The sequence below is a fragment of the Fulmarus glacialis genome, unplaced genomic scaffold (assembly GCF_000690835.1).
Source record: "Fulmarus glacialis isolate BGI_N327 unplaced genomic scaffold, ASM69083v1 scaffold14207, whole genome shotgun sequence".
NCBI classification, from domain to species: Eukaryota; Metazoa; Chordata; class Aves; order Procellariiformes; family Procellariidae; genus Fulmarus; species Fulmarus glacialis.
In genome coordinates, this window is record NW_009225224.1 from 19,278 (window position 1) to 43,967 (window position 24,690).

General features: G+C 38.4%; 1 protein-coding gene across 1 annotated transcript in view; it reads right to left on the bottom strand.

Annotated features, from left to right (window-relative positions):
* EPS8 (epidermal growth factor receptor pathway substrate 8) overlaps positions 1-24,690 on the bottom strand; it is a 50,004-nt gene that overhangs the window by 19,099 nt on the left and 6,215 nt on the right. The window contains exons 2-12 of the mRNA XM_009582422.1: positions 19,875-19,942; positions 17,790-17,951; positions 17,434-17,583; positions 15,005-15,087; positions 12,811-12,947; positions 10,921-10,994; positions 9,749-9,875; positions 9,303-9,391; positions 5,664-5,738; positions 4,867-5,015; positions 1,669-1,852 (exon numbers count right to left, since the gene is read on the bottom strand). Coding sequence (XP_009580717.1) covers positions 1,669-1,852; positions 4,867-5,015; positions 5,664-5,738; positions 9,303-9,391; positions 9,749-9,875; positions 10,921-10,994; positions 12,811-12,947; positions 15,005-15,087; positions 17,434-17,583; positions 17,790-17,951; positions 19,875-19,942 — 1,298 coding nt within the window. The remainder of the gene's footprint in view (positions 1-1,668; positions 1,853-4,866; positions 5,016-5,663; positions 5,739-9,302; positions 9,392-9,748; positions 9,876-10,920; positions 10,995-12,810; positions 12,948-15,004; positions 15,088-17,433; positions 17,584-17,789; positions 17,952-19,874; positions 19,943-24,690) is intronic.

The window sequence follows — 24,690 nt, forward strand, 5'->3', positions numbered from 1 at the left end:
GAAACACTGAGGCAACGTTTGATGAGACTTTTTTGGGAGCTGACTAGGGAAGGGGGTGACAGCAATGGCAACCGCTACATTTCACATTATTGTGCCCACTAACTTTACCAAACATTTTTTTTCTCAGAACGAATCATTGGCAATAACTTAGTTTTTGGTACATTTATTCTTGTATATCTTGTTAGACGTAAAGCCAAACAGCATCTTAAGTAATCAAATATGTACAAATATGTTATCCTCCTTTGTTTGGCAGCCTTTTTACCCAATTTGTTTGTCTCTATAGCTGAGTAGACTTTTTTTCTTCTGACCGATGGAGATTTTCGTGAAAATAAAGTTTTATTGTGACAAGCTTTCCAGTTTTGATAAACTTTTGCTGGGGAAGCTTTGTTGTCTCCAATACGAAAATTGCTCTGCAAGAGAACCCCATCTCACACCAGCCAATAATCCTTCCCTTGAATCTTCTTCCATATGTGCATTTTTTCACTAACAGATAAAAAGACATATATATATTATAAAATTAAGATAAAATCCAGTATCATCGTGTTAAGATGTACTCCAAATATAGTACTGATGTAGATTGCTCGAGGAAAATAGGAAAGACTATGGACTGAACCTAGAAAATTCTTAGGTGTACTTCCATGTCACAGCTGCTAACAGGGCATCTTGGACTAGCTAACACTTGAAACTAAGGCTAGCATAGAAAAATAAATTAAAATTTTAAATTAAGCTTATGTCCTCCCAACAACAAAAAGCTTCCAAAACTAAAACTTTTATATGTTTAAAAAGGCAATAGCTTTTTTTTCTGAATTAATAAGCAACAAAATCCACTTTTACTCTTAAAATTCTCACATAAACCCAAGTACATTTTCTGGCCAACTCTACTGAAAAAGAGTAGGGGGTAGAATCTTTACAGTCAGCCCCTTCGTTTCTCAAAGTTAGTCAGAAAACGCATTCTGGTTTCTCTGAAGGCTTTAGATAGCGGTGCATGTTTCCATTTCTAAACAGAATAACCTATTTTTTGCTAAATTAATCACATTTATTGGGAGAAAAGGATGGGAAAATATTCCTGTGCAATAATTCTTCTAACTGGCAGCTGTTTTTCAGAAGTAGGCCTAAATCACCTGACATGGCATTACTCTGATAGCACCTGCAAATACTTTCTTGCAATACAGTGAAAGTATCAAGAAATTAATGAAAGGAATATCAAATTCCACATTTGTGAAGAAGCAGTGTAAACCCAAAATTCCCTAAAAAGTGGTGTTTTTTTCTTCTTGTCTCTGTGCCTGTACATGGATGCACATTTGAGAATACTTTGGTTCAAATTCTAACTGAAGTATATACGATCAAAATCAATGGGATCTGAAAGCACAGGTCAAGAACCAAACTGAACCGTAGGGGCTTGGATCGTCCTCCCAACTGAGGCAGGAAAGTGCACCAAGTTCAAGGAGAGCAGTAGGCAAAAGCATTATATTTTTCCTAATCACACTTTTGGTGGCTGAACAAGTATTTGGTTTTGTACAACTTTAATAGAAGTATAATGAATTTGCACTGATGTAGCAGATGTCAGAGCACAGTTACTCCAACAATATCACAGAATATTTTCTTTATGAAAGAAGCAGTTGGTGTTGCCTTCAGCTAATTTACAAAACTCTGTCGCAGGTAACCTACCTCAGTTGACAGTCTTTTCATTTCTTGCTTCCGCTGTTGCTCTGCAACGTTTGCCACGGACTCAGCCAAATGATTGAGTTCTTGCTCCTTTGGAGCTCCCATGAAGTTCAGCAAAGGAGGCTCCCAACCATTTCGGAAACGGGGGACATAAGGTGGAATAAAATGGTCTTTGGGCCAATCCGCTCTGTATGAAAAGTAAATTAGAGATCTGTATCAAGGGCCATACAAATATTGGTTTAATAGGTTTCCTAAAAATTGAAAGGCTTTAGAATTTTTATTAGTATAGAGGAGAGGCTGGGATTACAGTACAGGCAGAATTGTGCTAGAACACAGAAAATCAGCAGAAAACATCTATTGACCACAACTATGCTCCCTGCAGAAAGAAACTGCTCCTGCCGTAAGGACTTGTCAGTGGTAAAACACAACAAATTTCTGTCTTGTAGCAAAGGATGAGTAACAGAAGAACCATTCACAAACAAATCTAGGATTTGTCTTACCTGTTAGATGGGGAAAAATATTGCAATGCTCTATTTGTGTGAAAGCACCAGAAAAAAGAATTCAAAGAAACAGCCTGCTTTATAAGAAAGTCTGAAAGCAGGTAGGAAGCACGGAAGCTTAAGGGGCCTAGCTACACCTAAAAGAAAAAGTTAAACAATAGCTTTTACTGACAAAAACCCCAATTCTACATAGTCCAAGACACAAGAATTATCATCACATTTGCTGTTTTATAGTCCAGATTGATCTTTTTAAAATACTGTATTACTTTTCAGAGCTCCATTAGCATTCCCTATTGAAATACAAAATACCTAAACACTTTCATGCTCTGCCTTTGTGCTATACATAACACACAGTGTCCCGCAATATAAATTACTGTATCTTCACAGTGGAAGCAGAAACGGGAATGTACATTACAGTCTTTTAACAGTGTCATTGACACTGCTCAAAATTAAGGGACAAATGCTGCCAGTCACACAAGTTGTAGGAGCAGTCAGCAATTACTAGCCCATTAGCAGGCCTGAGCTAGGTCAGTAACCCTTGAGTTTCATCATTCAACTCTCCTGCTACACCACACCACAGTGTACCTTTGTATACTGAGATCAATCAGACCATCATTTCTAATCTGCATGAGTCAACCAACTATATTCTATGTGGTTCATTCTTCACTGCCCAACATAAGCTACTTCTCTTCCCATTAAACTTTTTTCAGGATGGACTAAACAAATGATGATGGTAGTTCCCAAGACAAGGAGCCCATTATTTTACCCACTGATCCATTTTCCCTGCACGGGGCTCCAATGCTATGAGGCAGTTTCCACTGTCAGTCCCACCACAAGCTGCTATGAAACCAGCAGAGCTTGAAGCAGGTAAAGGCAAGCGCATGGTGTTTTGCTTGGGTAAGCTCTCTGGCAATCACAAGGAGCTGCAATTCCTGTTTCCAGCTCATTTTGTAGTAGCAGGCTGAAGGACAGGCCCAAAGGACGAATTTGGACATTCCTGGTCCTGCAGCAGAGTGAGCTCAAGGAAGGGAAAGACCTGTACGTCACTCTCCCTACTCTCAGGATGTTTGCCACTCCATGCCCTAGGGCTTTCCATGCAGCCTTCCTTACCAGCAAAACACTCAACTACTTTTTAATCAATCAATTAATTAATTAAAGAAATCCACTTGGTACATGTTTATGTTCCAATCTGAAATCTAAGAGCAAGGATGAATAAACACAAAATACATGATGCATTTCCAGCCCAAGTGACTGCATACTTAATCATCATCAAATGTACTTATCTACCACAGATTACAGAGTTAAAATGCACTTTGCTAATTTAAGCTTTTTCTTTTGCATGTTCATAGAATCATAGAATCATAGAATAGTTTGGGTTGGAAGGGACCTTTCAAGGTCATCTAGTCCAACCCCCCTGCCATGGGCAGGGACATCTTCAACTAGATCAGGTTGCTCAGAGCCCCGTCCAACCTGACCTTGAATGTTGCCAGGGATGGGGCATCTACCACCTCTCTGGGCAACCTGTGCCAGTGTTTCACCACCCTCATCGTAAAAAATTTCTTCCTTTTATCTAGTGTAAATCTACCCTCTTTTAGTTTAAAACCATGCCCCCTCGTCCTGTCGCAACAGGCCCTGCTAAAAAGTCTGTCCCCATCTTTCTTATAAGCCCCCTTTAAGTACTGAAAGGCCGCAATAAGGTCTCCCCAAAACCTTCTCTTCTCCAGGCTGAATAACCCCAACTCTCTCAGCCTTTCCTCATAGGAGAGGCATTCCATCTCCCTGATCATTTTTGTGGTCCTCCTCTGGACCCGCTCCAACAGCTCCGTGTCTGTCTTGTGCTGAGGGCTCCAGAGCTGGACGCAGGACTCCAGGTGGGGTCTCACCAGAGCAGAGCAGAGGGGCAGAATCACCTCCCTCGACCTGGTGGCCACACTGCTTTTGATGCAGCCCAGGATACGGTTGGCCTTCTGGGCTGCGAGCGCCCATTGCCGGCTCATGTCCAGCTTTTGTTTTTAAATGTTCTATTTACCTAAGCAATCTCAAACCATATACTTACCTCAAAAACAACAAATGCATAAAATAGTTAATCTTTAGCTAAGCCTAACCATAATAGTGAATCCATTAAGTGCAATGTGTAGGGTATGCACATGTAACATGGTTCAGCCAATACACATTGTTTAAAAATTATAAGCATTTTCTTTATAGCATTATGATGCTTTTGAAGAAGTAAACACGTCGTAAATTTTTAGCTTTTGATAATTATTGGAAATTGAAAATAGAAATCTGTATCCTGTTCTTCAGTATTTTGTCACTTTTTATTGCAGCTTCTTCAAATTGATTTTTAGTGAAGTCCAGATAGCTGGCTTGGAAAAATAATGGTGAAAAAGAACTGGAAACATGCAAGGGACAGTTCAGAAAAAATGACTGCAAGAGGATATGTCAAGAGGCTCTTGATACCATGGACAAAAGAAAAATTTCTGTCTGCGTTTTCTCCCTCCTTGAGACCCCTAAAATCAAACCACTCCGAAATCCCACTGAGGCTGAAGATTTCCTTTCCAAAAACTTCAAAGAACAGGTCTGAAGAGTCCAAAGCCTAACAAATTAATATTGAGTTTATTGGGGGTGGATAACCTGATTAAGATCATGTGAACAAACTTGAGTTTAGAGATCATCTCTAAAATATGCGGAGGCTTCTTCTCACCTGGCTTTGGTCCATGTGTCACCCAATGACATCCATAACTGTCCTTCCTCACTGGTGACAGTATATCGCAGGAAGTCTATAGTGTCTTTTGTTAAGAGGGGGCTGAGTACTGTACCAGCAAGCTCTGGACCTCCTGTTGTCTGTACCACCTAAATCCAAATATTAAAATAATACAAAGAACATACACATTGTCAGTAAGGAAGTTACTGTGAATATGTTACCTACAGTGCTGCTAGGAAACATTTATTACTCACAAAAACAGCACGCACCCCCCTATCACTCACAAAAACAGCCCACACCCCCCCCCCCAAACTCTGAGAAGCTAACAATGTGTCTTAATGTCCTACAGATTAACCAAAAAAAAAAAAATTATTGCAGAAGAACTGCTCTGGTCACCAACTATTTTATATTTAGACCCACTTTTGGCAATGTTATTTTTGCTCTACTGATCAAAACCACATGTACTTCCATTAAATAGACATATGGCTATGCTTTCAACTCTCCTCCTGCATTATGTAAATGATCTCAATTTTTTATTGTTAATTAAAAATTATGATGGCAAACTGTAACACACAAAGCTAAAGATTATTTAAATAAATATATTTAATAAATGGGAATATACGCAGAAAAGCATATAAATTATTTTCTAAAGAGAACCTCATCCTGAGGTACACACATTTCTCCTTAGTTATTGTCCAGGGGCACAACATTTCAATCTTGTTATCCTTGAAAAGTTTACAGAGCATATAAATACAAGAGTTCTGAAAGAAAACACTGAGAAAATTATAAAACCTTACCATATGTAGTGGGGTAAAGAGAAAATGAACCAGTTCTGCTGCACTAGGATTCTGGATATGGAACTTTAATTTGGCCTGAAGGAACAGGAAAATTATACATTTTAAGAAACGGTTATGCTTTTATGACAATAAATACTTCACATAAAAATGGCCGTCCCTGGTCAGGCCACAGGTGTGCTTAAGCCCAGTGTTTTGTCTGCAACATCCGCTATGTGCAAGTGCTTATTCATCCAATTGCTTTTGAATCCATGTATATCTTTAGCATCTAAAACAAGAAATTCCACAACTGAATTATACGCTTTGTAAAGAAGCAACTCCTTTGGAAATTTGCCACCTCTTAGTTTCATACTATTCTGTAGTTCTTTTCCAAATGAAAACTGAGCAATCCTCTACTCGCTTTTTCCAGTGATGTTCATAACCATCTACAGATTTATTACATTCTTCCTCTGTTTGGTCTTTTCCAATCTAAAGTAATTCCTTTGAGCATTCTTGTCCTTGCTGTACTTTCTTCAATTTTGTTACACTGGCAACAAAATAAGGCCAGGGAACATAACGGCATATTGATGCTCTTTATTTGCTAATTTTCTTTTTTTTTTTTCCCTAATGGTTCTTAACATTTGCTTGGTTGATCACCTTTGAACACGGATTATGTTCTCACAGGAATCTGTATTAAATCAACATTTTGTTCTGATTTGTTGTATATATGAGATTTTCCCCCACCTGTCCATGCTCTACCATACCTATCAATATTGAATTTCATCTGTCACTTTATCTGCTATCATGAGATATTTCTATGTTTGTAGACTCTACACTCCTCATTTGCCAGAACACACGTAAATATGTTGGACAGCAAAGGCCTCTGCAGAGGCACGTATGGGACTTCACTGCTGAATTCACTGCACTTTGAGAAACATCATTTTAGTCCTATAATCTGTTTTCTATTTCACCAAACAAGAATCTAAGAAGCTATATTCAACCTCACAGTTGCTCAGTTTCTTTAAGAACTTCAGGGTGTGCAACATTGCTGGATGTGTTTTGGAAATCCAAAGAAACAAAATCAAAGAATTGATGGATTTGTAGACATTACTTTGTTTTGCAAGATGCATGTTTGCTTCTTTCTCAATTTAATATACCTGCCTACAAACTGCATCCCATGTGTACCTCATGTACCTACAAACTGCATATCATGTGTACCTCAGGGGTACCTGGTTGTCCTAGTCCCTCAGATCCTTGGAATGACTTTAAAGATTATCAGCATTACCTTAACCACTCATCTTCCTCCGGAGGAAAGGCAGTTTGAGAGAGGTTATGCACCATACTGTGTGGTCTGCTGACTTAGTTTTTGGAATAGATGGAGGAACGGTGCCCATTCAAACAGGGCTTCTATTCATCTGCCTGTAACTTGATTTGCTGTTCTTTAACCCATTACCGGTTCTGCAGTATGAAACAGAATCTCTTGTGCCCCCCATAAAAAATGGTTTTCATGAACATATTGTCCACTATCAAGCTTTTCCAAGTAAACATATGCATAAAAAAAATCAGATACTTTCTCTGATACAGCTTCTCGGAGGATTTCTTTCATTTACTGATCACCCGTTGGCCCTGCAGGCTCCAGAAATAAGAAGCATGCTAGAATGTGTTTTAAAAAGTTATAGTATTTTTTATTGCATCTTGCTGTCTGTTCCTCAAACTGCTTTTGGCTAGCCTTATTCTACATTTACATCTAGCCTTCCAGAGTGTGCCTCCAAATGAAGAAAGGAGGAGGATGTGTTTTTACTTCTAATAACTTCCTATACATTGTTCTTCAGTCATAACAACTTTCTTTCAGTTTTTCTAAAGTTTTTTTGACAGATGGTAGGCATTTCCTAGGAGCTTCCAGCATGGTGTTTTAAAACAGTTTCCATTCTACTGGCAAAGATTTTATTCTTCTAGCTACTCCTTTTATTTTTAAACTAGATTCTTCATTTTACACAGTTCTCCATGTCTGACATTAAGCACCAGGAAGTGAAATTTCAGGCTTTTGTGGCTCCTGCAATGATGCTGAATGCACTATTATAGCAGAGCTCTTCAAGAGCAACATTAGAAACCAGGTCCTAGATGCTGCTGAGCACCAAAACAAGCACTGCTTCTTCTCCTGCACAGAAGATTCAAAGATGCACATGTTGGTCTTGGGTGAAAAACTAATTTAAATACAGAATGCGGTAAAAAGTAAGAATGGAGAAAAATGAACGTTAAAAGCACTATTTCTGAGCAGGATCAGCATGTTCTAAGACATCCATTCCCTCCAAAACAGCAATCCTTTAAGGTCAGAATCACAGCATTCGATATAGGGTTTAACAAAAATATACATATTCTTAACATTTCTAAATACCTCCTGCAGCCCTGCCATCAGAATTCATTCCCCAAGAGAAGAAGAAGCTGATTTTACTCAGTGACTGCAGGAACAATTTTCCCTGTTGGCATAGCTTCCCCAGCAATTGGAAGGGACAGTCAGTATCTGAAAGCAAATGTTTTGAAGGTGTCCCACTTGCTGCCTTTCTTTAATAGCACTTGCAGAAGAGGAGGTGCCAGGAGAAGGCTCCTGAATTAGCTTCTACACTTGTTGAGAACCTATAAAGCGACAGCAATTTGTCAGATGGAGCGTTCTGAAGCCAGAAAGGTCCTACATAATGATGGCAACAAGCACAGAGAGTCTGATGGGCATAGCTGAATAAAACTAAATTAAGGCCACAGCTGGTGATGCTGGCAAGCATGCAACAGAACCGTGATCCCAACAGGCGTTCCTAGAAATTCTTTTATGATTTAAACTCAAATTTTCCAAGTAAGAGGCTTTAAAGAACCAGGAAAAGAAGAAACACAATAATGCTGAAAAAGAAATATGCTCATCTAGTCACTGTGTAGAGCCCTTGAGAAGCAGCATCCCAAAGCTCGCTCAAAGGCCAACCTAGGCCAGAGGTGGCCAGCTCTGCCCTTGTCTCAGTTAGGATAAGGTGAACGTCCAAGATCAGCCAAGTATCAGCTGAGCTATCTTCCCGTCTGTCAGCCAAGGACCAAACTTTACATTTCCAGGTATATCAGCATTCTTGAAGAGGATACTTGTGGGTTTGTTCCTTCTGAAAGAGCAGTGGAGACCAAGACAACACAGACCCAGGCTCACAATTCCCTGGATGGCATTACCCGCTCTGCACAGCTGGCAGCAGTAGGGCATTTAAGACCCACAAGGTTTCTCTACATGAACAAGGCACCAGGAAAAGTTAGACAGAAGGCAGAAGACTTGATTAATACATTCCCAAAGACAAGATAACCTTCTGCAGCTCCCTCAGGGGAGTCAACAATAAAGCATCCACACCCTCTGGAATAGCAGGAATCTCCAAGAAAACTCAACTTAAAAATAACTACAAAGCAAATCCATCGTGTTGCCGATTCTTCCTTCTCCTCTTCATCTTTCCCCAGAATTTTAGTTCTTCACTTCATACTAGTGAAATAAGACATAGGAAAACCAATGCAGCAAAACTGACACCCAAATTAATTTGTAGCGGCAGGGAAAACAAAGGTCATGTTATAATTAACGTCAACTATCCTAGGAAAAAAACTGTTACTGCATGCCTCACGCCACTGTATCCACTAGCAGTCACTTACCAGAAGATTGAAGCCATGCTTGAATTTTTGGAAGCAGTCAACAAATTCATCTGGAGGTGGTGGTTTTGCGCGGAGAGTAAGAACTCCCTCTGGTGAACAAAATTAGATTTTTATATATCCATTTATATGGTATATAATTTCTATAAATATTACAGGTATAGTAAACATATAAATACATAATAAATTTACCAACTTATAAATTTTTTAAATATAGAGCCACCACACAGTGAGTATATTCTGCAGTCATATCTCTAATTAGTCACTCCTCACTGACTTCAAGCAAATAATTTTCATAGGTTTCCCTCTAAATATACTGCATAGGATTTGTTGTGCTCAAAGTGAAAGAAAATTACTACACTCATGAAAAAACAACACAAAAAGACACATTTGCTAGCTACTTCAATGATCCTCAGAGAAACAGAATTGTGTGCAATAAGAACTCCTACCTCCAGGCCCTTTCTTTTTACTTTTCTTAGTTTTCTTCCTCTTCGAAAGTTCAGCAAATGCTTCAGCAGCTTTTTGAAGTTTGGTAACAAAATACTCAATGTCATCCAAAATATGGTTCAGAATTTGCTATGGCAGAAAAGAAAAGTAAGAGTTTCTCTACAGAACCTATAGCAGAAATACTCCAGAAGTCAAAATGACTACACTTTCAGACACCAACAGCTTCCTCAGAACAAAGTCCACGTTAGAACATTGCTTATTTAGTTTCATTATGTTCTTAATGTTAAAAACCTGTAAAGTATTTTAAATCTTAGATTTTTAAAAACTTAGGGCCACTGGAAGTTTTTTAAGATGTAAGCATCAAGATTATTCAGGTTGGAATGACACAATTCATTCACACACTATATTTTCTCTCACAACACATGAAAAAATTCTATTATTATTTTTATTATAATTCTATTATTTGTGTAGGACAGCATTTTCCTAAACAGTATAACTTCATAATCTCCTTTAGTACAAAGTATTAAGCTGTTTGTTGAATGTCAGAATGTAGTTTTATAGAAGAAGTACTCTTTGAAGAATTGTTTTCAAAGAGCAAGTGGAGGAGAATGAAGGAGCCCCTGGGGAAAACATGTATACACCAATTCAGCAGGCCCCAGAATGCTTTCCTCAAGACCCTTGGATGTTGCTGAGGGCAACATCAGAGTAGAAAAGTAGAAAGTTAGAACTGACAAATGGGGCAATATTTGATATCGCATACATCGTAAGAGCTGCCCAACGTTGTTGCTTATAGGCAGGATCAGAAATGACCATATGATAATTTTCCAGATATTGCACATATCTAAGTCCCACTAAATTAATGGAATTTAAGTTTATCCTTACATAGTTCGCTGAGTTTGGTCTACCACATAAAATTAGTATTTATATTTCTAGCTCTTTACAGCAGAAAACTTTGCCTCAACATTCAATGCTTTTTCTTTCTTTTTTTTTTTTTTTAAAGAAAAAAAAACAAAAAAGAACTACTCCCTATTCATTTTTAGGTCCAACACACAAACATAGGCTGCCTGGAAAGCTTTCCAGAACTGAATTTCCCATGTGGAAAAAGCCTTCTCACGAACTAGAGCTGCAAAATTTCACTGACATTAAGCAATATCACTTGTAGTTTCTCACTTACAACATCTCTGTCAATCCTGGCTGCTATCATCTCTGCTGTTTCTTCATGATCATGGTATTGTCTATGCTTTTCAACTGCAGAAAAGGGAAGAAGAGAGTAAGACATCTATATACACAGAATTAGTAACCAACACTTCCTATACAGCTTATGCTTGAAATCATGCTGCTGTAAGAAAAAGATGGGCAATGTTTGTACCATTCACTTTGCAAGGACTCCACACAACGTGAAAATCTTGCATCCTAATGCCTGATTCTGCCAAGTCTCACAAAAAACCAAAAAGCTTAGGTGTATGCTTTCAGTCAACTTAGCTGCATAAATGAAGTTAACCACAGAAGTGTGGTACCAGTTTTAATTTTTTAAAAAATTAAAACAGAAAGTGGTCAATTATAAATACAACATAACGAGAAATCATCCCATTTTGAAAAATATGCTGAAAGCTACTCCAGCAGAAGTGAGCAGGAAGGAAGAATGTAGCCATGACTTCGAAGACAATTTTGATCTAAAAGGTAATAAGCAAAAAGGGATGTAGGAATTTGGGCAGAGTGACCAAGTCTGGCAACAGAGAAATAGGAGATAATGATGTGATAAAACAGGTATTTCCAAATAACAATGGACAGAGTCATTGACTTTTGTTTGAAAACAAAAAGGGTTAACATTTTGAGAAATTATACGCTTTACATTTTTAAGTCACACTAAATACTGTATTGCTTTTGTTAAGAGGTAGGATTTTAGTAAATATAGTTTAGAAAAAATCCACATGAATGGAATAAAAGGAACTGCAGGAACGCAGATCCACAAGTGGTCTGGCAAGACAGACCACTTGACAAACTAATGAAACTTTTCTGAGCTGAGGATAAGTCAAACAGAAGAACAAACTAGCCTTTACTCAAGATAGATGTAATACTGTAGATTAGTAGACAAAAACATTCTTAAAATTACAGATTTCTCTGAATATTTTTAGGTTTTTTCTTTGCATAGTTTTGTCCTTTGTTGAGTGATATCGTTTAATAAAATTATAAAGACTCCATGGTTAATGACTTCTAATTTTAAAATTTTAGTACCTATTATTAAAAAACCAACCAACCAACCACACCAAAAAAGGCCTCAGTTTAACCAAGATTATTGCCTTAATACAGCCTGTTTTAAAGAAGGAGCTTTACTGTTTCTAAAGAATGTTTTTCAACAAAATCTGATCAAAATAAAAATGTTTCCATTAGAGATTTAAAAAAAACAAACAATCAAAAAAATCCAAGCCCATCAGAAATGCTACAGCATTCCTTAGTTCAGGCTTTAAAAAAAAAAAAAAAAACAACTGGTTTAGCCATACAGACCATTATAATGATAACTATAAAATAAATAAATAATGCTGATCTCCAGTCAGCTTTTAATCCATGATTACATTTTTTAATTGTCCGAAAAATCTGGCCTACGCTCTCCCTATTACTAAAGAGAGCATCATTAAATTACTAGATTTATGAACAGTACTGACTACTGTGAATGTTACTACGTTCACAAAAAAGCCCAGGTTAAAATTGGTAGCCCACACCCTCATCCAGATAAACACAAGTAAACGAAGCTCTGAACAGAAATTCATAAAATGGGTAATTAAATGACAAGTCAGATTATGACAGTCAGGTCTTATTCCCCAGATCAGGCAACGGTGGCTTGGGGCATTTCAAACTAGTCTGGGAGAATAATCCTGTCTGCTCTCAGCAAGGACAGAGGGGTGACCTCGTACAACTATTTCTGTATCTGGATTCAATTACTGTAATCTTTATGAAAGTGGTCCTTCCAAATTATTTTTGTTATCACCAAGGATTATAAAAACCTACTGCCCAGAACAACTGTTTGTCACCACACTTGCGGCAGCGGGCTCCCAGAAATACTTACACTCCCCCTGCTCGGCAGCCCACGCGGACCACGCCGCCACGCGGCTTCTCACGTCCACTTGGGTGATGGTCCCCGGCGGCACAGGGGCAGGCGCCTGCGGCGGCGGAGGGATGGTGCTGTCAGCTTTGGATATCATCCTAGAGGAAGAGAAGAAAGCCCAGAAGTGACACTTGAAGGAGAAACGTTCTATTTTCTAGTGCTTAATCAGAGAAGACAAGGAGGCTTTACAAGGACCTCTTCTACTCTTGAACATACTATGGACTTGCCAAGTAAGCACTACTCAAGACCATGATGTGTAAATATGTTAAACACAGTAGGAGACCCACTCCATGATGGGGTTAGCAAACCTTTGTCACCTGGCCTCATGGGAAATCCCCAAGCAGTGCCACAGAACTTGATGCCTAGAGACCTGCCAGTTTACGCAGGTAAATTCAGTGCCTTGGGTTTAGTAGGTGGCATTTTTACTGCCACATGCAGTTCAGTGGCTGGACTTCCATTTTGTGCGAAAGTCTTCATTAGTAACGAAGTTACCTTTCAGTCAACACAAATGAGCATCTCTTCCCTAAATTTGACAGGTTGCCAACCACCTGTTTCTTAAAACGCTACCAACAAAAACAATTAAATTTACAGGCTGATTTTCCTTTTTATATCAGTGGCCTGTTCATCCTTTCTTGATAGAAATGTATCAGTGTTCCCACCTGTAATTTTCCAGTTTTCCAGTTCTTAATCTAGTTTTAAATACCATAAGGAAAGAGGTCTTTGAAGCCATTCTGCAACTTGATACCAACAGACAAAAAATCCCAACTCCTGTCATACACACATCCCATCCCTTCCCCACATCCCTATTTAAAAGCAAGATCTTCACCTTGAATTCATCTCTTTATAATCCCATCTCATTCATGGCATTCAACAACAACACAAAATGTCAAATGTTATTTGGTTTTTGAACACTGGTCAAAAAAATGTTTCCTTCACCTTTCCTTCCTCCAGTCTCCTAGGCACTGTTCTCTACATGTCCTACAGTTCTACTTGTCAATAACCTTGCAGCAACTCTATAACGCAATGTCAGGCGGGAGGGTCTCTCCCCATGACCTGATGCCAGCATGTACACGATACGACAGCGAGTAATCGGCACTAAGCTGTCACGCACTCATGACCTCTTGGCTTCATAGCCCTCGGAGACTGATATCTTGGATTATTTTTCCCGCCAGATGTACTGACCTACATTCTTTTCCCAATTAAATCTCATTAGCTTCCCAGCACATGCAATGTGTTAGAGTCCTTCTGGATTGCCTCTTTGTGCTTATTCCTGTTTGTCCCACAAACAGTAAAGTCTACTTATTTAATTTTAAACCCGGAGATAAAGTTAGACATAGTTCAGTTTTTGTTTTGGTTTTATAGGAGTGTCCATTACTCTACGAAAACTTCATGAGTTACACGTCAGAATTTAACAGGTAGCTAAGACTGTTATAAACTCATTCATATAATGGTGATGTTTTTACTTTATGATTTTTGTCCAGCAGAGGCTTCTCTATCTGGGCAACAAAACTAAGTGTTATTGAGAGATACTATCAGGATGCAGTTACATACTAACTTTTCAACAAACCACCATTACCATTCCATATCTAATACATCTGTGCCCTTGTTTCTATGCCTCTGTCGGCTACCTCTCATTTCTGTATTAATCTTCTCTGAACCCAACAGACTCTTTTCCCCTACACTTTCCAATTGGCAGAGAAGCTTTTGCTAGCAGGGAAACAAGGAGTCTTCAGCATCGTTAAACAGGCAGGCAGGAAGATTATTCAATCTTCAGTTGCTGTTTTATTTAACATCTTTAGATCCCAAAACCTTTTATCATACTCTTATTCACTTGGAGTTATGGGGCATTTATGTTTTTAATTTAAATTCTGAACTACTTGACCCATATGCAGAACTGAGACTTGCAATGCTATTCTCTGGCAAGTGGTGTTGATGTCAGCTGTTCCCGTCACTAAGGGGGAATCGGGAAAGGTAAGAGTGACACTATAAATTGAGAGAGCTTGAGATAATTATTAAAGCGAGGCCTCTATATGTGGTTTTGGAAGTACATTATCAACCAGCAAAAAAAAGCAAAAGACAGCAGGCAGACTTAGAGAGCTTCTGAATGCTGTAACACTATTTGATGATCCTATATACCAAGAAGTTAGGCTTTTACCTCAGTGTTTCAAGCCTCTTCTTTTGTTTCCCACTTTTGCTGTCACTGATTGCACTTTCGATATCTTCATGAATAAAGCTAGCCTAAAGAAACAGAAACAGAAACCATCAGTTATCAGCTCGATTATCCAGATATATGAAATAAATATCTCCTCATGCCCCTTTTTTTAGGGCATCTTTAGATACCAGAATCCCTTATCAAATCCCATTTATTTAAAAGTTCTGGGATAAATTATTTTACACATAAACAGAACAAAGAAACACACAATGCTATTGTCTGGGAGTTGGTATTTTTGTCACTGTTCCAATCTCAAGCATTATCATCAGATGAGTATGTCATCTAGATACCAAATTTGTCTGAACAGCTGTAATTATCTCAAGTCAACCATTATTGCATAAGCTATTTTTTCCCTCTGTGTACATAATTTTTGTTTTTCTCAAGTACGTTAGGAGAAAGACATACTATAAAAAAAAATCTACTATAGGTAGTAGCAGCAAAACTACTGTAGATAGTAGCAGCATAAAGGATTAGGAAAATAACTTGTAGTGGTAGTTTCCTTTAAGAAATAACGATAGTCTCCAGTTTCGCTTTGATGTAACAGAAGATGAATTTTTCAGAACACATCCTGTAAGAACCTAATCTGTAGGTTCCTGCCTCTCCATAAGTACAGCCTGCCCCCACCAGTGGCCCACAAGGAAAATTTTGATGCATATCTAAAGCATTATTTTAATAGATCTTGCGTTAAATAGGTCATGGCTTCTCGTAGGATTTAGAATGCTCTGTTACATGTCTTCAACTGACAAATTAATTTCCTACACAGGTTGTCAAAGCCCAAATCTGTCAGTGTCTGGCTCACTTTACAAGGTCCATGTCTTTCTTAGTACCCTCATAATGTAACTTCTTGGGACAAATATGTAACTTCTGCTGGGACCAGAAGACTTTGTTGAATTTAGGATCCAAGTGGATTAAGGGACCTGTCAGTCTATAATGAATTGCGGTACAGAATATGGACAAGGGATACATTAAGGTTAAAGAGTTAATAGAAAAAACTTAAGGGGATTTGAGGAACTTAAACCCAGAAGAATTCCATTAATCATACTCTTGATACTTATTATTAACAATTTTTTGTTTAGAAAATATTGAATGCCCCAAATATTATTGATTTTGACTAATTTTTTTTTATTGCAGAGGCTCCTGAGGTTCATGGTAACTTCTAATCAAAAGCAGGAAAAAGGCAAGGGAGAAAGACCTAACTTTTCAAAAGCAGCAAAGTTTCATGGGTAAGGAACAAAAGCTAGGGTATGGTCACAGACTCAAACAATACCTCAGAAGAAAAGGGGGATCCTGGACTTCCAAGTTATCGTTATGTGCTCTGCATTCTTACTTGTACACAGAGGAACAACTTCAAAAGATGAAAGTCTGAAGAAAAGAGACCACCTCTACACTTTGGGAAGCTGGGTCCAACCAGACCTCAATAAGGATTCCTGCATTATTTAACATAATGCCACCTGAACTTCTCACAGGATTCCCAATTTCCATTGAAACAGCAAATTCTGTGCAACTAATCACACAATTAGCCAGTCATCTTCACACCACTCTCACTATACCAATTTCAAAACAGTTGCACAATGTGATTAGCAATCTGTTGTTTTAAGACAATGGTATGAACTACTACAAAGGAATTAAAAAATCCCCATGAAATTATAAATTGGAATTTAAAGAAATACTAATTACATAGAGTAACTAACAGAAATTAAAATTTATAACCCTGGAAATACAGAAGCATTTCAGAATACATTAAAAAATTTATTTACGCTTGAAGGAAATATTTTAATCGGAGACAAACAATCTCTTTCCTTGTTTTGCCCCTCCTGCAAGTAGTATTTTCCTTTTCATTACCTCTCCAGCAGAGAAGAGATGCAGAGAGGTGGGAATGTAGAGAAGGTTTAATTGTTCAGTGACAAAACGAGAAGAAAAAGGGAAAAGACTGGGTAAGACTCAGGGCTCGGATGAGTTCTTTGCAGATTATAAGATAAATTTGAGATAACTCAAACTATTTTACACCACTTTCTCCAGAAGCATGAATGCAAACCATACACATATTCCAGAGCTTTACTCATTCGCAAACCTAAATGAACAACTAAAACCCAAGAATCAATATTTACAGTAACGACATATTTGAGCATGCACTAAGGATTCAGCTTACATACTGCACTACTCTCTTGCAAGACATACTACACTACATTTACTAACATACTATAAGTAGTGTCGATATCATAAATGCATTAAACTTAAAGCATATTTATAAGAATAAAAGAACAGAATTATTTTCTATGAATCAGTTCATTTGATTTTACCCACTGTACTTGCCAATTCATAAAATTTCCCCTATTCAAATAAGTCACAGCAAATCTCCATTACTACCTTACCTTAATCTCATCACATTGGAAAAGATGCAAATCGGGCTTGTTTTGGGTTGGTTCTTTACATATTAATGCAAGAATTGAATTGTAATTGCATGCATTCATCACAGCTTGGCAATGCTGAATTGTGCTTAAAGGAAAATTCTCCAGTTCATTCTGCCGGAAGAGAAAAAAAAAAAAAGCAAACACAAAACACCACCTTACTATACAGTGTCCTGATCTCAGAAAAGCTGCACGAGTTAAAAAGGGAAAGTGATAATAAGCTAATTAAAATACCGAATCTCACATACATCAGTTTTCTGCCCGTTCCCTTTTTCTCTCCCTCTCTCTTTGAAAATGAGACTGCCACTCACAGATCTTACCTTTGATTCCAAGTCCACCAAACTGACAGCTTTGTCATCCACTTGAAGAATCATATCTTGAGTCCACACTTTGCCTTTGGCATCCAGCAATTTCAGCTTTCTTATTCCATCATCTACTGTAATCATTGCCTCTTTTCGGTCCAGAACAAAGGTGGTCAAGTGCTAGTGAATGGGACGTACATTTTAAAAAAAAAACAACTGTAATTTTCCTTATTGCTCGGCAGTGTCAGTATTCAAATTGCCAGGAAATAGCAATACAAATTATTCATGAATAAAAGTGCCTTTGTATATGACAGATCCCACCAATAAGCTATAAGAGACGTTGTTTAGTCCATAATGTCATTTTAAGTCAACTGATTTTTGTAACTCATTGTTGTCATCCTCTGTCATTTCCTTACTACAGTAAGTGGTTAGACTTGAAGGCATATTCTGACATCTTTCAGGTATCAAAGCTAGAATTAAACCCTGAGTATTTAATTAGCTTTCTTGAGGAGTGAAAACCTGTCTCTCTTGGCGAGGTGAATCCAGGAAGCGTCAGCAGAAGCTTCCCAGAAACACCCTGCCAACGTACCTCCACCACCACCCTGACCTGGAGTGTCCTCATCTCTTCCAGAGCTGCCAGCTAGCATGCTGATGGCAACCATGATGGGCTTGCATCTGACTGGGATACCTTATGGACAGGCTAGTTTCTTCTTTTTTGCGGATCACAGTAGAAATGTGGTATACTAACTACTTTTGCTCACCACCAACTTGGAATATTCTCCAGATTCAATTAATGGTCTAGAAATTAAATACTGCCTGACAGCCATCACCTCAACTAGCTTCCCTGTCATTAGGGTTTTAACAATTTCTTCCTCAACATGCCAACCATGCAAGACAACCCATAAAATTATTTCATTTTATCAAGGCATAAATCCAGCTTCATACTCTTATTGAAGACGTGGTTACATTCATTCAAGCTGAACCAATTCTAATATATGCCTGCACATCTATCTTCTAAATAACTTTAAAAAAAAAAAAAAAAAGAAAAAAAAAGAAGAATTAAGTGTGCTTGCTTCTATTACAGGATAACAGCACTTAGTAATGACAGACAAGAGAGTACATATATGCTGCATAGAATCAAAGTATTTAAAAGACGTAAAGTGAAACAAACTCTTCACTGGCTGCTCACACAGGAATGCTTAGACTCCAAATACAAGTACTAATTTTTATGCCAGTACCAAAACCGTTATGAAAAAAACAAAGAAAAATAGACAATTAGAAGCATCAAGCTGATCATAGGATAGAAGCACTTGAAATTAAGACTCTTCTGCACATGATCTCACAATTTACAGCTAATTTAAAACCCAGCAAAAAGGAGCTAAGAATCTATGGTATTTGCAAGACTTGGCTTAACCCATGAGAGTGGTCTGATGGCAGTGGGAGAAAGTTTGTGCCAAAGTAAGACTACAGAATGAGGCATTGCATCCAAAAGTGCTTAACAGGCTACATATGGGTACCCAGGCTTACTTTGCTGAATATTTTAAATATATCTACTCCTGGATAAAATATGACAGCAGCATGCAGTATTTCTGCAAAGCGGCTTAATACAGGAAGTAACATACTTTGCACTTCATACTGGGGAAGAATCTGTGCAGGCAGAATACTGGGGCTTTTAGGGGTTAATGCTCAGCACTTTCTGAATATTCTGTCACCTCTGCTTATCATAACTGATCAAAGTATTCATTTTAAGTATCATCCAGTGTGCCTCACTAACAGCACGGGGTTTTTCAGCTGTGCAACAAGCCAGGTTCAGAGACAGGGCAGCATAACACGTTGAATTGATATCCCATTGAGAAGTCCTGTCTGTTTGCCAAACTACACACAACTTTGCTTACATTCTTCTACATCAAAATTTCAGCTCATTATGGCAGAGTTACAGAATTTGAGACATTTCAGTGTAATCTATTCTGAAGTGACCTCGGGCTGGCAGGATATTTTGGAAGATGTATATGCCTTCAAGCATATGTATCCTCAAAAATCATGTAGGCAAAAATAACTGCATGTAACTGAAAGCTATAATTAGTATATCGCTCCTCCTCTCACCTCTACGTGATACTGCGAAGTTTCGGATATGCTGCTGGCACTGTCTCGTGCATAATTCTTTCTTTGTTCTAAAGATGGGAGGAAAAGAAAGAATAATTATTCATTCAACTTCTTATCATGCTGTTTTGATTACATCTCAGAGTTACTCAAGACTAGTTGCATATGTGAAAACAGAAGATGAGCTGCTGATAATTTCTGTATTTCGACAGAAAAAACCTTCACCCCCACATAGTCCAGCACAAGGATCATACTTACGTCAACAATGTTAACAGAGAGCCAGTGGGTGCAAAAACAAGCCAGTTATCTCGTCCCAGTGAGTCAGGACACCGGAGGGGAGCAGTGTTCTGACTGAAAACACTTCATTGGGAAGCCTGATTATTAAAATCACTGGCTTGCCATTTTGGTAGCAATAAGTTAACCAGCATCAGGCTTACTGAATTTGTATGAATGCACTTGAAAGCATAAGTATTTTCTGATAACACATGTTAAATCTGCAAAACAACAAAGCCACACACAAATCAGACCTGACTCATCCCTTATTTCTTCCTAAAGTATTCAATTTGATGAATTACTAATGTAGAAATATGCATGGAAAAGGGTTAAAAAAAACCCAACCCACACCAAATATCTCTAAACAGAATTATTTTTCAGCTGAACATAACACAATGCTGCAAAATCAGAAACATCGTTTGCCTTTTACTCCATACAATAGATTAATATCAAACCAGGAGAGGAAAGAAGGGAAAATGCAAGATGAAGACACAACACACACCCACACCATAAAATAATGAATTCAGATGAACACTGAAGAAAACTTTTCAACTTTAGTGGAAAAAATTTGAATGCAACATTTGGAGGATTTTTCTCTTTTTTCACCACAACCTCTTAAGGGCCCAATCTGGAACACCAGGAGCTTTGCCTAAGGCAGGAAGTCCCTAGGAGACTTGGCCGAGAGAGGTCCAAGGAAACTCTGTAAGTAGGCAATTCTTTTCTCTCCATTTCATTAAATAACTTGATTTTTGATCTTTGAGTAAAATAGGCAGTTTGATTTTGTACAGAAGGAAAGTACCTGATGTACATACAAAATCCATCAATTTCATCATACTCTGAGTACTTGGGGGGAAAATAAAAGTGTGTGATTCTGTTGACAGGAATGTTAAGTTACTTTTTGCAAAATAAAAAAATGTGGACTACTACCAAGCACGTGATCTGTGACATACAGAGATCTGCAGTGAGGACACCATGAAAGCCACACTGTAAAAGGCTCTTCTGTGACCAGGGTTCCTTCAGACAGGAATTTCAAGTGCTGACAGATACAGCAGTGCCCTCTTTTTCAGGTGTCACTTGTAGAAGTATTTGTCACCTTTTATAATCACACCCATTTATCTCTCCAGTTCTCAGTGACTTTCATGAAAGACAATACAGTTTCTGAAATCCCTCGCTGGCTTGAAGCCCCCCTTCCAGGATGACGAACACCACTCATGCAACACAGCCATCCTGCTACTGTACAGCAGCTACTCAGTTTGCTATAGCAAGAGAAGTGTGCAGTACAATCAGCCAAATTCAAGAACCCCATGGATTATCAGAATTTTTAACTAGGTGTGTGAATATTTTAAAATAGATGTCTTAATTTAATTAAACATTATCCTGAAACGCCAGGGCAGAGAATCTCCATTGATTCCAACTGTAACTACTATTTCTGCTTTTGCAGCATGTTACTTGAAGTTTTTTTTTTTTTGGTTAATTTTCTTTTTAACCACAATAGACACACACACATGCACACCCCAACAAAACAGTCTGTAAAGCAGTACTGTCTGATTTGCTACCTTTCTTTTTTTGTTTGGATGATGATCTGAAGAAGTAAAGTCCATCTGTTCCTAACAAAACAAGGGAATTAAAAAATAGTATCTAGTTTAACCCCATAGAATTATTTGCATCTCCAAGGGGATTAGTTAACAGTCTTATGTTATAGACTGTAAATGATAGTTAAATGCTGTCCAGTAAGAAAGAATATATGATCAAAAAAAAAAGTCACTGATCTCAATTAATATGCATCTCAATGCATCAAATATTCAGCTTTGACTGTCATTATCTTTTTTTAGGTGAACAAAAGTATTATTTTTTTAACGATATCAAATTAAACCAGGATAAGAAATTTTACATCTACTGTAAGGTTTATAAATCCTACAAACAGTAACAGTTAGAGTTGTTTTAAATAAACAAAGAATATGTAGAGGCTCCAAAGGAATTAAGAAGAGAGTAACTTTTGCCAGAGATTCCTTGCTCCGCTTCACAGAAATTTTGTCCTGTGTTAAAACAGGATATCCAAAACCATTCGTAGCACTGGTTAACACATCCTCTTCCGCAGAGCAGCTCTAACACTCATGACAGACATGATGGCAAGGTTTTCAACACACAATGTCATGGTGAGAACAATAGTGTTTATATAAGAAATAGAGCTTTCTGAATGCTAATACAATTTGCGGTTGCCTACACCTGAGATCCAAGGAGAGCCCCTCAAGTTCTGCATTCTTAATTACAACAGAATAGTAACAAGAACTTCAATAAAATTTCCAATTAGCAACAGTCAATCTATGTTTGTGTTAATAAACAAAAAGTATGGTCACCACAACAACTGAGTTCAGCAACAATTCCTATTTTTATTTATTTCTTTAATGCAGGTAGAATCATTATTAGAATCATAGAATCATAGAATCATTAAGGTTGGAAAAGACCTCTAAGATCATCAAGTCCAACCGTTAATCCAACACTACCATGCCCACTAAACCATGTCCCTAAGTGCCTCATCTACACGTCTTTTAAATACTTCCAGGGATGGTGACTCTACCACTTCCCTGGGCAGCCTGTTCCAAGGCCCGACCACTCTTTCAGTAAAAAAGTTTTTCCTGATGTCCAGTCTAAACCTCCCTTGGCGCAACTTGAGGCCATTTCCTCTCATCCTATCGCTGGTTACTTGGGAGAAGAGACCAACCCCCACCTCGCTACAACCTCCTTTCAGGTAGTTGTAGAGCACGATGAGGTCTCCCCTCAGCCCCCTCTTCTCCAGGCTAAACAGTTCGCTCAGCTACTCCTCATAAGACTTGTGCTCCAGACCCTTCACCAGCTTCGTTGCCCTTCTCTGGACACGCTCCAGCACCTCAGTGTCCTTCTTGTAGCGAGGGGCCCAAAACTGAACACAGGATTCGAGGTGCGGCCTCACCAGGGCCGAGTACAGGGGCACGATCACCTCCCTACTCTTGCCGGCCACACTATTTCTGAACCTGCTAGAGATCCAAGTTATCATTTAGAATAGAATAGAATAGCATAGAATAGAGTATTTCAGATGGAGGGGACCTACAACGATCATCCAGTCCAACTGCCTGACCACTTCAGCACTAACCAAAAGTTAAAGCATGTTATTAAGGGCACTGTCCAAATGCCTCTTAAGCACTGACAGGCATGGGGCATCAACCACTGTTTTTTGTTATCCTATAGGCCCTTCTACCAAAAACACCATGTAATGTATGTCACTTATGCAGACTTGGAGAATCCCTTTTCTGGGAGTCCAAGAAAGTGATGCAACCTAAACTCTGAAGTAAAGCATGTGAACTAAACTGGGGAGATTTCCAAGTCTTGTTGCAGTTATAGACCAAACAAAAAAAAAGACAGGGTACCTCACAGACTCTTAATTACTGCTCAGTGCTGCAACCTTTATGTGGTTTTGGCCTATAGCAGCTGTGAATGTTGTCAACACTGCTGGAGGTGGATACTATGGGTATGGAGGAGCTGTAGGTGGATATTACGGGTAACGGTTCCATCCTGAAATTATTCGCCCTTCAAATTACATCTTCTACTAAGTACCCTAGCATCAGGCAAAATTCTTCCGTTGCTTCTGGAAGGGTTTTTCCTCAACTTTTGTTTTTCAACCCTTCTACAATTCAATAGGTAGAAAGTGGGTCTCCTTTCCCATACAGGGTCAACCCAGCTGCTAATAACCCAGGCTCCCTGAAAGAGAGTTTTTTTGGCTGCCTGGCATAAATTGCATTGAAGGAAGAATGAATAAAGTCCCCCCATGATAATATGAACATAACAAACACAAAGAAAAAAGAAAAAAAAAAAGGAAACTAAAAGAAAAAAAAAAGAAAAAAAAAAAAAGACTGACATCTACAATGCATCCCCTTTCTCATGTTTTTTTCCAGCAGCTCAAAACTAAATCTCTGCCTCTGCTTTCTCCTAGTGCCTGGCTGATTTCCCAGATTCTACCTACAAACCTCTGCAAGTTCTCACCTTGCCCTCATAAAGGAGGACACAAACCCTTTTGCACCCCTTTCTGCTGATGTGCTCCACTGCCTTGAACTTCTAGCAAAATTGATATAAGCCTGCAAACCTGTTCTGCATCCTTCTCTACCCAGATGACACAAGAGTCTGCTGCTTCTTCCTACAACACTTCCACTTTTCCACTTCCAAGTCAGATATATCTGAGCACATGACACTCTCAGTCTTTTTCATCCATATACAGCTCCTTATTTTTCTTCTTTTCCTACAGAGTTGCCCATTGCCATTCTTCTGGAAATGCAGCTTCCAACTCCTCAACTCTTTGACATATCAAAGTGGCTGATTATTATTCATCAATATTAATCTGACTGCTTTTATAGTCAGATGTAATGCCTCTTGACTTATTACATGATCTTCAAATGCAAGTAACTCATACCCTATTATTGAAAATAAGCAACAGAATTTGCTGACTTACTGAACGTACTGGGTCTGGCTGGGATGGAGTTAATTTTCTTCACAGCAGCCAGTACGGTGGTGTGTT